General features: G+C 40.6%; 1 protein-coding gene across 1 annotated transcript; it reads left to right on the forward strand.

Annotated features, from left to right (window-relative positions):
* Positions 1-7,750: 7,750 nt before the first annotated feature.
* LOC102291633 (40S ribosomal protein S19) lies at positions 7,751-14,605 on the forward strand. Its single transcript, XM_005927561.3, has 6 exons — positions 7,751-8,046; positions 8,261-8,331; positions 10,857-10,957; positions 12,166-12,349; positions 12,444-12,498; positions 14,093-14,605. Exons 2-6 carry the CDS (start codon positions 8,261-8,263, stop codon positions 14,138-14,140), a joined length of 459 nt encoding a protein of 152 aa, XP_005927623.1. The 5' UTR covers positions 7,751-8,046; the 3' UTR covers positions 14,141-14,605.
* The last annotated feature ends 313 nt before the right edge of the window (positions 14,606-14,918 follow it).

The raw sequence follows: 14,918 nt of genomic DNA on the forward strand, positions 1-14,918 counted from the left end.
GAAAGAGAAGGGCAGACTTGGAAGAGATAAAGAGGGGAGGGAGAGTTAGCAGTGCGCATGCTAAAATAGATGGCAGACTCTTGCCAGTGCAGTGACCTAGTCTCGAAGGACTGAGGAATTCTCAGCGCTGACCCGGACACATTCCTCCAGGCCTCAGACGTTAACCCATGTCACACCTCCAGACTGTACGGACTGTAAAAGGGAACCAGAGCACCACTGAATCGACACATCCTACAGAAAGCACGCAGTTCATAAAGCAGCGTTAACATTTGTCATTTTGAGAGCGTGTTATTTACAACGCACCGTGGAAGCAGAGTGCTACAAATCTGAGCAAACACCTTCCACGAGAATTGTAATATCAGGTAAAGTGCACAGCAGCGATACCGGCTCTGAATCAACAGCCTGTGCTGCCTGCAGAGGACTGTGTGCATGTGTGTGCACACCGAGGGCCCTGCAAAAACATTGTGAAAATATCAGGGCAAGAAGGGCTCTATTGTGTCACAGAGGCAGAATGTAGCTCTTATCCTCGTGCTGGTCTGGGGGCATGGGGTGACATCAGCACAAAGACACAAATGTAATGTGAGGCATCTCCAAAGCTAGCTTCAAGGCTAGACCACAGGCCTGTCTTTATACCCATGCTCTCTCACTTTTCAACAGCATCTGATATTCAGGACATGACCAACTGATGACCCTTCCACTTGTTGCTTACTAAGATCAAGCCCAGCTGACAAGAGTTGCACTAAACTGGTTTAAAAAAAGAAAGATGTGCAGTTAAAGACTGCATGTTTGCCGCTTTCACGCAGGCCCATGGTTAGCAGATATCTGTGTCACAACAGGATGACTCAGGGAAGAGTAATTCAATTATTGTGATGGTGCATCGGCTTTTCGATCGGACCACAGACTAAAATGGCTGACCAAGTGTTCCTGACTACTGAGTGCCAATAAGCAAAACTCTGATCAGTAAAGCACAAACTACAGAATTTTTTGCTTCTTTCATATCCCTTTATAGCAAGAAATTTCCTTACCTTTTAAAATCCCATCCTGATGATCTGGCTGTTTCAGGTTCAGTCTGAAAGAGACAAATCAGAGTAAATCACTTGAAACAACTTTCAATCAGTATGTAGTGAAATTTGGAAAATGTGAGTGAATAAAAAGATTGTGGGTTATTCACCTTTAAAGCTAATCTGAATCTACAGCTTAGAATTTCACACCATTTTATTATAGGTTATTTATTATAAGAGCTAAAATATCAAAGTAAAATTACCCCCCCCCAACTGTGCCACTATTTCAAGGTCTTTAGTCCTCTGCTACAGAGCACACTTTGTCTCTTGCAGAGATTTCATTGTATAGTTTACATTTCACACTAAGCCCGATTCTTTTGCACTAGCACTACAGTTTCCAGGTTAAAAGGAAAACCGTCAGCACCAAAATTCAAACCTGCTACAACGGCAGCTTGCATGGGAATTCCTGAGGTCTGTTCTGATCCAGTAATGTATGCTGCGCGGTTGAATGCCATCAATTATGAATGAGAAACACATGAGATTCACGGAGAGCTGGTAGAGGATCGTGGGGAAAGCAGAGGGACCGCAATAATCTGGATATTTTCAATATTACAAACGAAGGTCTGATAGTAGATTATTTAAAATTAAATTCAGAGATTAGTAAATCATTTAACATTAACTGGCTTCTATATTATACATTTTCAGATTAAAAGAGAAGCACAAAAACAACCTGCTACAAATTGGGTCATCGTCCTCAGTTTGATGCACTATGTATGGTTGCTGTAGCATCCTTTGTGCAGCTTCTCCTTTAAGTCCCAGGTAGTCAGGAGTGTGTTGACCCTGCCAGCGAGTTCATACCATAAGCAGACCCATATAGCTTCTCCTCCAGAGCCCCTGATCACGAGCCTGCTGAGCTGCCGCCTCAGTTACGTAAGATTACATAACACCAGGTCTGTCTGAGTAATATTTCATAACCTGGGGGTCCCACTACACAGGGCAATAGACACCAAATCCGCTCAGAAGTGGAATCAAAACATGCTTGGCAGATTTTAGCCAAAGTTGAAGGGGGAAAAATGAATTTAAAATAAATAAGAGCAGGTTGAGGGCTCTGGGCAGCTTTAGCCAGCCTATCCTGTTCTGTGTTTTTGCTAACCAGAGCAGATATGCGGATCCAGCAAAATTCTGACATCAAAGGCTTTTCCCTTTCATTTTCTTAAGAGCTACAGTACAGTGGAGGTCATGGAAAGGTTGACCCTGAAATGATGCTAAACAAAAAGCACCCTCCCTATTTGGCTGATCGCAGGATGCAGTGATGCTGTCATCTCATTGCACACAAATTGAGCACACATTTAGTCACAGACTATTATTACCAAACTAGGATAGAGAGTGTTATCCAACGCTCTCGGCTACACAATTAAACCAGTCTACAAGATGACAGTTTTGAATTCACTTTACAAAACTACGCAGTCTTAATGCACAAAAAGGTGATTAGGATTTTAAACTTAAGGGGGGAGAAAAAAGAAAAAGCATAAACTTGCACGATCAAGAATTTCTGGGATTATCGTTTGCACATTCACATCTATAAAGAACGACGACGCAGGAACACACATATACGCACCCCTTGGAGCAATACCTTGGATTAAGATAGCAACTGTGGTACAGAATGTGACATAACAGAAGGATATGTAAATAAAAGAAAAAACAGCAGACACATGTATAACTAAGGAAAAGAAAGGAGATGCCAGAAGATATCCAAGGCTAATACCGCAGGCAAAAAAAGTAGTCAGGGCTGGATGGACTGCAAATGGACGATAGGGGACTTGTTATATATCCTGAGTCTCTCAATTGTCTGACTGTACTTACCTCACTGCTCTTACATAAAGTTAAGCACTTCAAAAGTCATGGTTCAGATACAAAAGTTTAAAAACCTGTTTGCCATTTAACTGAAATCTTTATACTAAAAATCACATCTTGGACTGGGTTTTGTCTTTACAAGCAGCCAGAGAGATTGGGGATACCCGGATGAAGGAGGGGGGAAAGAAAAAAAAAAAAAAGAAGAAGAAAGAAAAAGGGAGCCATATGGGAGGAGAGAAACATCTAATGAAAAACAAAACAGCAATACTTTAATTCTCCTCATTTCTCATCCAACTACCTCCGCTTTCATTTCTATACATTTTTATAACTAGCAGCATGGCACAATCCCTGAATACGAAACGTGATCATCGAGCAACTCCACGCATGCGTAAGTACTGCCGGCTCCCTTAACTCTAAATCACACTCCAACATATTACAACACACATGCACAGACACACATGAACAGAGTCTCACACATGCCTCCTTTCGAGTGCTGGCCTCCCATTCAGGGGCCCCCCTAAAACTGGATGCACTCAGTGATCCCTTTCCAAAGCCCTCATCTAAATGTGAGCAGAGGTAATCCTTGAAGGAGAGGCAAGGAGAACAGCGATAACCCACGATAAGGGGCAGAAGGGGGGGAAAGAAAGACGCCGAAAGAAGGTGAGAGGTGGAGCGAGAGATGGGATAGAGGAGCAGGATTTTTTTTTTTTTTTTTTTTTTTTGGGGGGGGGGGATTAGCAACCTAGGGAACACATTTTTCAAAAGAAAAAGGAAAAGAGTTGGGGGGAAAAATGAAGTGAGGTGAGGGGGAAGAGGAAGAAAGGAAAGACAGAATATGAGAAAAAGGACATGTACACAGTATACTCACAGATGAATGATCAGAACTGATGAAAAATCATGTCTGAAAACAAAATCAAAGGCGGCCACATAGTGCGAGTCTGAGTTTGGAGAGAAGTCCAGTTTCTTCTCGTTCTAGAGTTTTTTTCCCCCCTTTTTCCCGCGATTTTTGTCAATTCCTATGCAGCTGTCCCTCCTTCCCAAGTCTATCCCCTTACTGGTCCTCTCTTCCCCCTCCCGTTTTTCTTGCCAGTACCGGTACTCTCCTACGTCTCTTTTGCTCTCTTTCTTGCCTTCTCTCTCTCTAAGGCCATGCTCTCCATTTTCCCCTCATTCTTTTGCCTCAGTCTCCTTCATGTGTCCATTCAGACATAATCTTCAACCCCTCAGCTTCAACTTCAAAATGCAGATAAGATTTTCTACAGAGAACGCAACTATGGAGTTGAAAGGAGAAAAAATATATATACACTGCAGAAGGGAAGAAGAAAAAAAACTGTTTACAGGAAAGGACATGGCATGCAGTCTAATGCAGGGACAATCCACGGCCTGCGTTTTTCAGGGCTGCCACGCATAGTGAGGCGGTGGCGCCGCTGCTGAATATGAGGGTATAAAAAGCAGAATGGCGAGCAAAAGAAAAAGAAGGCAAAAACTGAGCTTACTGCGGTCGGTCTCCAGTGAAAGTGAACAGCATGAGGGAAATGAGTGGGAAGGAGTCCGGGGCGTGTGCATGTGTGTGTGAAGAGGTGGGAGGGGAGAAAAAGCCAACCAGAGAGAGGAGAGAAAGCGAGAGACTGGAGGTTAATGGAGGGAGGGATAGGAGGAGGAGTGTGGCGGTGGGGAAAGAGGAGGGGGCAAGAATTGGAATACATTTTTGTCTTATGCTTGCTATATTCAAATTTTGTGGTTCTCATTTTTTTTATGGGGCTAATACCTTCTCTTTTCTCTGAAGAGAAAAGGAAGAAAGAAAGCTACTGTGTCTTTTGTCTCCAGCTCCTGCCGTTCCCTTTCCTGGTTTCCTTTCTGCTTCGACTCTCCTCTATTCAGCCCATTTTCTGCACGTGCACTTGAACTCCAAATCCTGTCTGCCTTCCCCTCCCCTCGCTCTCTAACTGCGCATCTGTGCGCGTCTGCCTCTCTCCCTCCCTCTGTCCTCAGCACAGGCTTGAAATAGTGCTCGCAGGCAGGAGAGCAGCAAGGGGAGGGAAAAGGAGAGGGGGACAAAAAGGGGAGAGAGATGTTGAGAGGGGGGGAGGGGAAGACGCTTAGACAGGCTGACACAGAGAGCAGAGCTGCTGTGTATGTGTGTATGAACATGTCTGCACATTTGTAAACACATTTAGCTAGCTTTGATTTAGATACAGTGCTTCCACACGCTGGTGCAAGACATTAGCTCAAATGCCACATAAGATGCGACTTTACGGACAAGGAAAGCCACAACGTTCTGCATTTTCAGCACTTTGCCACATAAGACTTAAACGAGCATCGTCCAAATATGCATTGGTTCTGAACAGCTGAAAGAGGATTCAATACGTGTTTTCCGCAGTATTGATACACCGATACCAGCTGTGCTTCCTCACTCTCCTCTTCGACAGTTCACACATACACTGCAGTGGCCGCTTAGCCCCGCCTCCTCTCTCTAAAAGTATACAAATTCTTATAGTTTGGTTACCCAACTTTTATCCCTTTCAATGTCAGGCTAATTATTTAATTTGTCTCAGTGGAGATTAATGCAGAAAGAAGTGGACCTTAAAATAAACTGTTACAGAGCCGTTTTTTGTAAAGCCTGTAAAAACTGCACGTAGCCTGCAATAGATCATCCAGCCACCCGCTTCCACTTGCGTAGCCATAGAGGTGGTTAGCGTCTTTCCCTGCTGTCCTAAAGTGACAGTGGGCTAGTTTCAGTCATTGTGCAAGTGTACTGTTTATAAGGTTGGGGAAACCTGCAGTCAGCTGAGACTAAAGAAGTCACTTGGATGAGCGACGAAACGTTTCTTCCTCACTGAAAACGCTACGTCCAGAAGAACACAAACAACCTTTTGGTGTCGTAAAGTGAGTGACAACCTGAAAAGGACAGAGTACACTGTATCACTGGGTTCGTTTATTTGAGACATTGTACTATTAATTAATTATTCTGAATTCATTTTTAATGCATCGTAGTTTCATGTATTTTAGGTAGTGAATTTGCAAGTGTTTAGTTTGTTAAGCCTTTCTCTAAAATATGAATGTATGTCAGGGACAAGGTTTAGGTTTAGAAACTGTACAACAAGAACCTAAAACTTCAGTTGCACCAAACCTTTAAGAACCCTGTTAGGTTGACAAAACCTAAAAATGAGGACATTTACATTGTTATTGTATTTTAGTTTAGATCCTGTCATATAGTTTGTCTTAACTGAAATACATATAAAATCAATTTACCTGTGATCTATGGTAGGCTAACACACTGCACAGCAACAGAAACCCAGCCACATCCAAGTGAGAGCTGCATGTCAGCCTGGGGAGTACGAAGATACTTTGATATCCACAACGGAACAGTACTGTGCAAAAATACGCAAGGAAATTGTTCCAGCTACAGGTGAAAACCACTTGAGGCAAATATCATTGAATACAACAAGGCTATGAAAGTAAGCAAGTAGGAGATACCAGGATGACATGCAACCCAAAAGTAAACAAATGACTCCACTTAGTATGGAGCTAGGAGCACTCACTAGTTAAACAGGATCAGCAAAAGGTGGATGGAAATTACACTTATGTTATACTTGCACTTAAGACTCCCGTTGAACAAACTACCTAGGTTTCTTTTGTTCTGACATTTGACTTATTCTGCATCACTACTACTGCACTGTAATGCTGCTGGCACTTTAAATTATAAAGTTCATTGGAAAAGGATTGAAAGTGCCCTTCATTGCATAAAAACTAAAATAATGCTGCCTGTAAGCAGCAATTACATAAAATGTTATTTTTCCCCCCCATGTCATCAAATATTACACATTTCTTTGAAATATTGCAAATTATGAGGCAATAGAAGTAATGTTTCACTTAATTTATACAGTGATAATAATCTTGATATTTCATTAACACAACTATAAAGCATCTTTAAAAATGCATTTACATTGTTCTGTAACACCATTGTATGCATAGAAAAGTACGTGGTCTCGTCATTTTGTTGGGATTACATAATGCATTTTTTGAAGCAACTGCACGTCTGCTTAAAAAAATCTTTTTTCTACTTGAGACTATGTGGCCTAGTAAGATTTCACTTTGCCTTTTAAACGTGACAATTTTAGATGGCAAAATGTTAAACGCCACGCTAAAAACCCAAGTTTTATGCCCTCAGAGAAAGGTATTGATGAGATGCCTTCAACCTGTACATGCTTTTGAACTGACAATAAAACCCCCTAAGAGCCTGGACTTAAAGTTAAGAGAAAGCTTCAAATCCTCACATTTAACAAGCCATTTGTTTTTATCAATTAAGTGGCTTTCAGCTCAAAACCAATTTTAGTCATTTTTATTTTAAACTTGAGTACAAGCCTGTAATCGTCATTTCCCTTGAAGTGTATTTGATGGACTTTTTTAACATTACAATATAAAATTAAGCCTAATGTAATATCCATCAAATAAAATAGTTTGTTATGTATCTGATAAAGACTTATATGGGTTCTGATCTTTGTTATATTTCTGAACAAGGCCAAAGCGTTTAGTTTGGGGGATGGTGACAGATGCTGACTGCTTGGGTAGCTCCAAATCTAATGCGTTGTGTCTTGATCAACCGTTGAAATGCACTCTTGTGTTTCCTTCAAACACGGAGCACAGGCTCTGCAGCCGCAGAATGAGCTCCATTTAACGTTTGACAGCCAAATAAAAGCAACGTTGACTGTATTTGCATAAACTAGAGTTCACTGCAGGTGAAAAATTAAGACGATACCAGCCCTCTGGTGCTTTCCTCCCCCCCTCCCTGACTGCAGAGCACTTTCTGAAAAGGATCCTGATAAACACGAAGTGGGCCAGGGTGTAAAGAAAGGTGCCACAACAGTCCCCCCTGCTGGGATTCAGCAGGAGTACTTCATAAACGGCATCCTCATATTCAAAAACTCGCTTTTTAATATTGTTTCGCCACCTTTTTTGACCCGTAGGATTACAATACAAGTGGAGAATATTGCCGTCAGTGTTAATTCACCCTTTAAACCTAAGTAAGATGGGATATTAAGCGGCAGGCGAGGTTAGTTTGGGATAAGGTATCTTCTTTTCCAAACGAGGGCAGTCTCCCTCCATCCCTCTTCAGCATCCTTTTTTGCTGCAGTCACTAAGCTGGGAGTCCATAACCGCCTGCCTGTCGTCTCTGTGGGGCCTATACAAAGTAAGATATTTGGTAATATATGATAATGACAGGTGTACGTTTGAGTAACAGAAAGAGGCGAAGTGTCTGCCCCGCTTTCAGTTACTTTAGCTAGGCTAGCTTAGAGTTTTAGCTAACGTTAGCACGGACGGTACATCAGCGCTGATTTTCTGCTCGTAAAGCCGCAAACAGTGTATCATTTTCAGCTCACCCCTGTCTCCAACTGTCCTTCTAGATGCCCAGCGTCACGGTGAAAGATGTCAACCAGCAAGAGTTTGTCAAAGCACTGTCAGCTTTCCTCAAAAAGTAAGTAATGCACCACAACCTGCCTCTGCGCTTATCTGATGACGGGCTGATGTCCACCTGTCAATCAAGCGGGATGATGGGGGATTTGTGAAGGCTGGGCAGAGGCTCAGACAGCTGCAATACGCGGTGAATCACAGGGAAAGGACAGTTTATTAATGCAGACACCGAACTGAGGGCCACCTAAGATTATACTTTTTTTTATTTTTTTATTTATTTATTTTAATTAAAGGACGATAGAGGGAAGAGAGGAGGAAAACAGAATAAACACTTGAAAATTAAACTTCGGAGATTAAAATTGTAAATTTGAAAAAGAAATGCTTCGAAGGAAAAAAAAAAACCAAAAAAAAAAAAAAAAAAAAAAAAACAACCCAAAACTATGCGTCCTAGAAAAGAAAAATTCAATTTGAGAGATGAAGTTAATCGGAGAGTGTAAAATTGTGAGTGTTTAGCTAATTTTACGTCAAAGTAGCGCAAATTAGAATAAACTGGCAGATTTATGAGGGATAAAAAAGGTAAATGCAGAAGAAGAATTGACACTTTTTTGTGGAAAAAAACTGGCACATATTGGGTGGGATTGTGAAAAGAAATGATTAAAACTGTAGATTTGAGAGGGAAAGCTGCTAAATTTACTATATTGAACTATATTCCAATTTTTTTAATTGAATTTGTGTCAGACCTTATTTATTTATAAATCAAATTTATAATTTTTTTTAAAAAGCTACAAGTCTTCCTAACATGCAATAATTTTACAAGTTTTGTTTTTCAGCGATTACATTAATCTTGAAGACTTCCTAGAGAGACCCATGCAAAATAATAAGAGATTGGCATGCCGAGGAGACAAAGAATGGAAGAAACCCAGGAAGAAAAGCAGACCACAAATACAGGAGTGTATTTACACAGAGGGCTAATTTCAAACAAGACACAGGTGGGAGCAGAGCTCAGGCACAGACAACTAAATAGAGGTGAAAACAATGAAGGAAAAAAACAAGAAAAACTGGAAGTAAAACCAAAATAATATACATGAGAGATCTAATTTGGTTACAATCAGAACCTGAAGTTTTGATTGCATAGTTTTCACAGCTAGGTTTCAGTAAAACACACACACAGATGATTTCTTAAAATGTATATGCATGCATAGACAATTATATTTGTATAACTTTAATAGTACTAAAGAAACAACCAGTCTCGTCTTCTGTATTTAGATTAAAATTTTTGTAAAATGTAAGTCACTCAGGAAAATCCAGTTCATAGTTAAAAAGTGATTTAATATAACTATTTTAAAGGGTCTCAGTCTCCGTAGCAGAGTAAAGGAATGAAACACACATGGGCTCCAGAATGTAGTAAACCACAGTAGCAGCCATGATGACATGATGCTGTATTTCAGTGCGGCTTCTGACACATCACAGATGTTCTCTCTCTTGTGGTATGTGGCCATTCTCAGTTGAGTATTGCTGATTTTCTATGTATATCACTGCTGTCTTGTTCACACGTATAAACAGTTTCACATATGTTTCCCTTTCACTCACCACCGTGTGTGTGTCAGTGTTTATTGTGTGGTTTTTACTGGCCGATAAATCACATTTACAACCAGTGAACCTTCAGAGTACAGCCCGACTGACGGCTGATATTAACTGTTTGCCGATATATCGGCTACAGTTGCAATAGCCGATAAATTAAAGTGAAAATGTAAAGAAGAGAGGGGCGAGATGCCCTTAAACACTGAGTGTTGATGTTGTATAGTATGTCTACAAAAGGGCGCTCTCTAACTTCCATGTTGGCAACACAAATGTGATAACCAGCTGATCCGAACTGAGTGGCAGTGAGTAATCTGTGACTTGCTGTGACAAGAAAACTAGATTAAACTGCATTTTCATATTAGCTTAGTAATTTGAATATATATAACAAATATAATAATTTTCTTTATGTTTTGTGTGTCTGAAAGAAAAACTATTGGCTGATGTATCAGGTTCTTAGTTTTTTTTTAACTATGCTAAATATTGGTATCAGTATCAGTCTTAAAAATCCTATATAGGTCAGCCTGTACTCCAGAGGGAGCTCAGACTCATGCAACAACAATAATACACCCCCTGAATGCTGAAAAAAGAAAGCAAAATTCCAGCTTGTTTCATTTTCTTTATTGTGCTTTATTTTACAATAGATACCCCACTGGTCTTTCTGCACATCTGCTGTACCTCTACTGCCATACTTTTGCCTGCATGGGATTAATAGAGGCTGTATTTTCATATTTCTCATGATGGAAATTTCTAACTTAGAACTACTTTAAATATGTACACTGTTAGTGCACTTAAGTGGAAACATCCTACAAAGAGCAATAAAATATGAAGTTCTTACTTTGACTCTCATCCAAATCGTAATCAAAGCTTTTTATGACCAAAAAAATCTGCCTTACTCTACACAATGAAGTCTTTACCTTTATTATCATATATATGAGTTGGAAAAGCAAACAATTTAATATGTATCACGCTGTTTTTATTCATCACATCACCTACTAATTGATTTTTCAGGTCTGGCAAACTGAAGGTCCCAGAGTGGGTTGATACCGTGAAGCTTGCCAGGCACAAGGAGCTTGCCCCCTGTGACGACAACTGGTTTTACACCAGAGCAGGTTGGTTTTCGTTTCCACGTGCAGCTGGAGTGACAAATAATCATAAAAAGTAAATGAAAGTCATGAACATGTCAGGCTCAGTCCTCTCTAGTGTGTGGATGTGCAGTTTCTCTCTGTCTCAAGCTGTTTTAATTATTGTTCAGACAAAATAAACAATTACACACCGAACAATTACCCAAACAGAGTTGATTACAGTCAACATGACAAGCAATCATTAGCTGAATTGACTCAGTGAACTGAAATGTTTAACCAGAAGATATATTTTATTTGATAAAGTTTGGGTTCTGGAAATCGCATCTTAAGATGGAAAAACAATTCGGTCTTGGAGTTATTTGTACCTTTTTTAGGCATCCTTGTGATTTATGATCATACACAAACAGCTGAGTAACACAGGCAGGCCTTTCACTGTGGCTACCATGAACCTAGGTGCAGTACAGTCAAATCTGTTCTTTGTTTCTGAGCCCCTGATTTAGAGAACATTGTCTTAATTATGTCATTTTATTAATTCTCCTATTCTTCATGATTTCTTTTGAGTTTTGATTTATGTTGTTTGGTCTTCTGTTTATAATGTTTTATGTTCCCTGGTCCATTGGAATCTCTTTGTCATTTTTGCCCTTAGTTATTTGCTTTGATGGTAATAAGTTTGTTACTTCCTTTTGTGATCCTTCTCTGTTTGCCAGTCTTGTCTCTGTGGTCATTTTCTGTGTAGTTCATTTCCTGTTTTATGTTTGTGGTCTTTTGTCCCTGATGGTTTCTATTTAGTGCAACATCTTTTGTCCCATTATCCCTGATTTGTGTTGTGTTTTCCTTCTCAGCTGTGTATTGGATTGCCTGGAGTTATGCTTTGCTTTGGATTACTTTCAGACTTTATTATGCTTATATTTAAGGGCTCTACTTTATGCTTTACTCCTGTGTCCCATGTCTGGGTCTGCAATCCTGACACTTTCTCCTGTTTGTTAACTTAGTTTTCCATTATTGAGATAGTAGCATGCTGCACATTGTGCTTCTGCCTGGAATAAAAATTTGTTATATGAATAAAGCATATTCGCTAAATCCAATAGAAACGCATGCACTGCACACTGTTCCTTTACCTGTTATGTCCTGTACTGACTTATATTAGCTCTAAAATATGTTGACTTCTTGTATTTTGAATGATAAAATAAGTTCATACTGAAACATACTGCACTGTATATGATATGTGCCACCAGCATCCACGGCCCGCCACCTGTACCTGCGAGGAGGGGCCGGCGTGGGCTCCATGATCAAAATCTACGGTGGCCGCCAGAGGAACGGCGTATGCCCCGCCCACTTCAGCGTAGGATCCAGGAACGTGGCGAGGAAGGTCCTGCAAGCTCTGGAGGGCCTCAAGATGGTGGAGAAGGATCCCAATGGGTGAGAAGGGTGAATGCTGAGACGATGTGATTCTGAGGTGGTGACTTCACAACAACTGTTATTTTTAAATGTTTTAAAATATTTGTGCTTACAGCGGTCGTAGACTGACCTCTCAGGGTCAGAGAGACCTGGATAGGATCGCTGGGCAGGTGAGTTGTTAGACTTGCAGTACATGCATATGTGGATTTATCTGTGCATAAAAATGTTATTGTTTCATTCTCTGTAATGTGCATATTATTCCTGCAGTTAGTTAAAGACTGTAATTGAGAGGGGTTAATCAGAATTTGTATTCTTTTTATGGTGTAGAGGATAAAAATAATACTTTTTTGTAGCAGAACTATAGTGACAGTGAGCAGGGGATCATATCTAATTGTCATAATGTTGTTAAATAACTCTTTACAGTGGACCCCTTATGGTCTTTGAGGTCCATGTATGTAAAAGTAATTCCTTTGAGCCAAACGCTCAGGCTTAGAGTTTCAGTCTTTTTCTAGTCTTGGATCTGTACGATATCACAGAGTAGGGAATTCCCTAATGTGGTCATCTCAGACACGCAGCAGCCCCACCCACCTACTGCTCAAGCCTTTTGTTTATGAAGAAATCAATTGGATAAAAGCTGGTTCAAAGGCTGTGTCTCAGACCCAGTTGTTTTTTATTCAGTATGAGATGCTACTCTTAAAAGGTAAGAATAAATGGAAGCTCATTACATTTATTTTTTGCTGTCATAGTAAAAAGAAAGCACAGCATCTGTTAATTCTGAGGTCTAGTTTGTTCAGATGTAGCTTTGCAAACCTGAGCTGTGCTGGTATGTGTTTAGTGTTTTTCTAATTGTAGTGTTCAGTGGTTTACACATTCAGCTAACAAGCGAAATATCCCCAGTTCAAGACCAGCAGAAGACACAAATCCCTAGGAGGGTGGCGTCAGGAAGGACAAAAATCTGTGCCAAATCAAATATGTGGCTTCATCCTCTGTGGTGATCCCTTGTGAATATGCAGCCGAAAGAAGGTCTCTGCTGTCGGGAACTTTAACACTTAACGCGCTAACTGAGAGTTTATCCAAGCTTTGTACGGATGACCTTGCGGTGAATTTGTTGGGTTTTCCACAGCTGCCATGAATGTTTTCCACTTGTGAATAATCTTTCTCACTGCAAAATGGACTTGAGATTGTTTTGAAATGATCTCATAGCCCCTCACAGATTGACGGGCAGCAAGAATTGCTTCTCCAAGATGATGTCTTTCTTTCTTGGCATTGTGTTAATGCACCCGAACGCTCCAGAGCATCAGTCTGGGAAGGGTTATGAGATTATTACCATACAATCCATCATCTCCTTTTATAGAGGTGTTCGTATTTGCATAATTTTAAGACCTGCTAAGGGCCAGATGATTTATTTTTCATGATCTCATTCGTAAAACTCTAGAACTGAAAGAGTGTGCGCTTCCTTTTTTTTAATATCATGACTGTAGACACATTTGATACTTGCAGGGGGCTTCAAAGACATCAGAAATTAAATGTCATTATTGCTCAACCCTTTACAGCACCAGATGTGCAGCATACAGTTGAAGTGGCTCCCCCTAGTGTTGTGTCTCAGTTATGGCAACAATGTAAAACATATAATCATATGTGAGATATTTCTTGGGATCTCTAAATAAATACTGCATGCCTTGTGTGCAGAGTATAGCTTCTCAGTTTGTTACATCAGCACGACTGTCCTCTCTCCTCTCTTTTTATTGTCTTTTGTGTGCTCAGGTTGCCTCAGCAAACAAGAAACAGCGGAGTTTACAGAGCGCCATCTGAGGACGTTATATAAGAATCCTGAGAAAAGGAATGCAGTTATGCCTTACCGCCTATTTACTCAAGTTCACCCTCCTCCCATATCAACCCAGTGCCGACAGTAACCGAGCACAAAGAGGCACTTCATAGCGATGCATGTGTCTAAAATACAGCGAGTGCAAATATCATACATGAATGTTTTGCAGCAGTCAGAGGTTGGCGGTGGCCTTGTAACATTAAGGCGCAGAGTGGAAACAAAAGCACTCCGAATGCAGTGTTACAAAGCAAAAGCATGTTCGTATTTTTGCTTACAAATGTGAAGCAATGGAGAGAAAAAGAAATGTGAGAGCAGATGTAGAAAGGAAAGAAATGCAAAGAATTCTCATGCACATTTTTATTCATTTTCTAACTTTGTGTTTGCAGAATGGTATTACTGAGCACATATACGTTATACAGGATGCTCTGAATAAAATGAGTATGAGCACTGACTGAATGTCAGTTTTTATATGGGCCTGTGAGTGACTCTTGCTCAGTTTAGTTGCTGCTCATGACGCTGCTGGTCCAGCTGATGTAGCTGCACACGCGGGCATAAAGAGTGGGGTTTCCATTCATGATGCAGTCGGAAGAAATGGACATGACTCCCTGCAGCTCGCCTTTACACACCAGAGGTCCGCCAGCATCTGCCTGCAGACAAAGACAGGAAATACACAGTAGACTCTCTCATCACAAAATACTAACTCACTGATAGTTCCAGCTTTCTGTGGTTGCAGTGTGCTTTGTGCCACCTGTAACCACTTGGCAG

This window comes from Haplochromis burtoni, unplaced genomic scaffold, assembly GCF_018398535.1.
Source record: "Haplochromis burtoni strain Fernald_Lab_line unplaced genomic scaffold, NCSU_Asbu1 Contig_90, whole genome shotgun sequence".
Lineage (NCBI taxonomy): Eukaryota > Metazoa > Chordata > Actinopteri > Cichliformes > Cichlidae > Haplochromis > Haplochromis burtoni.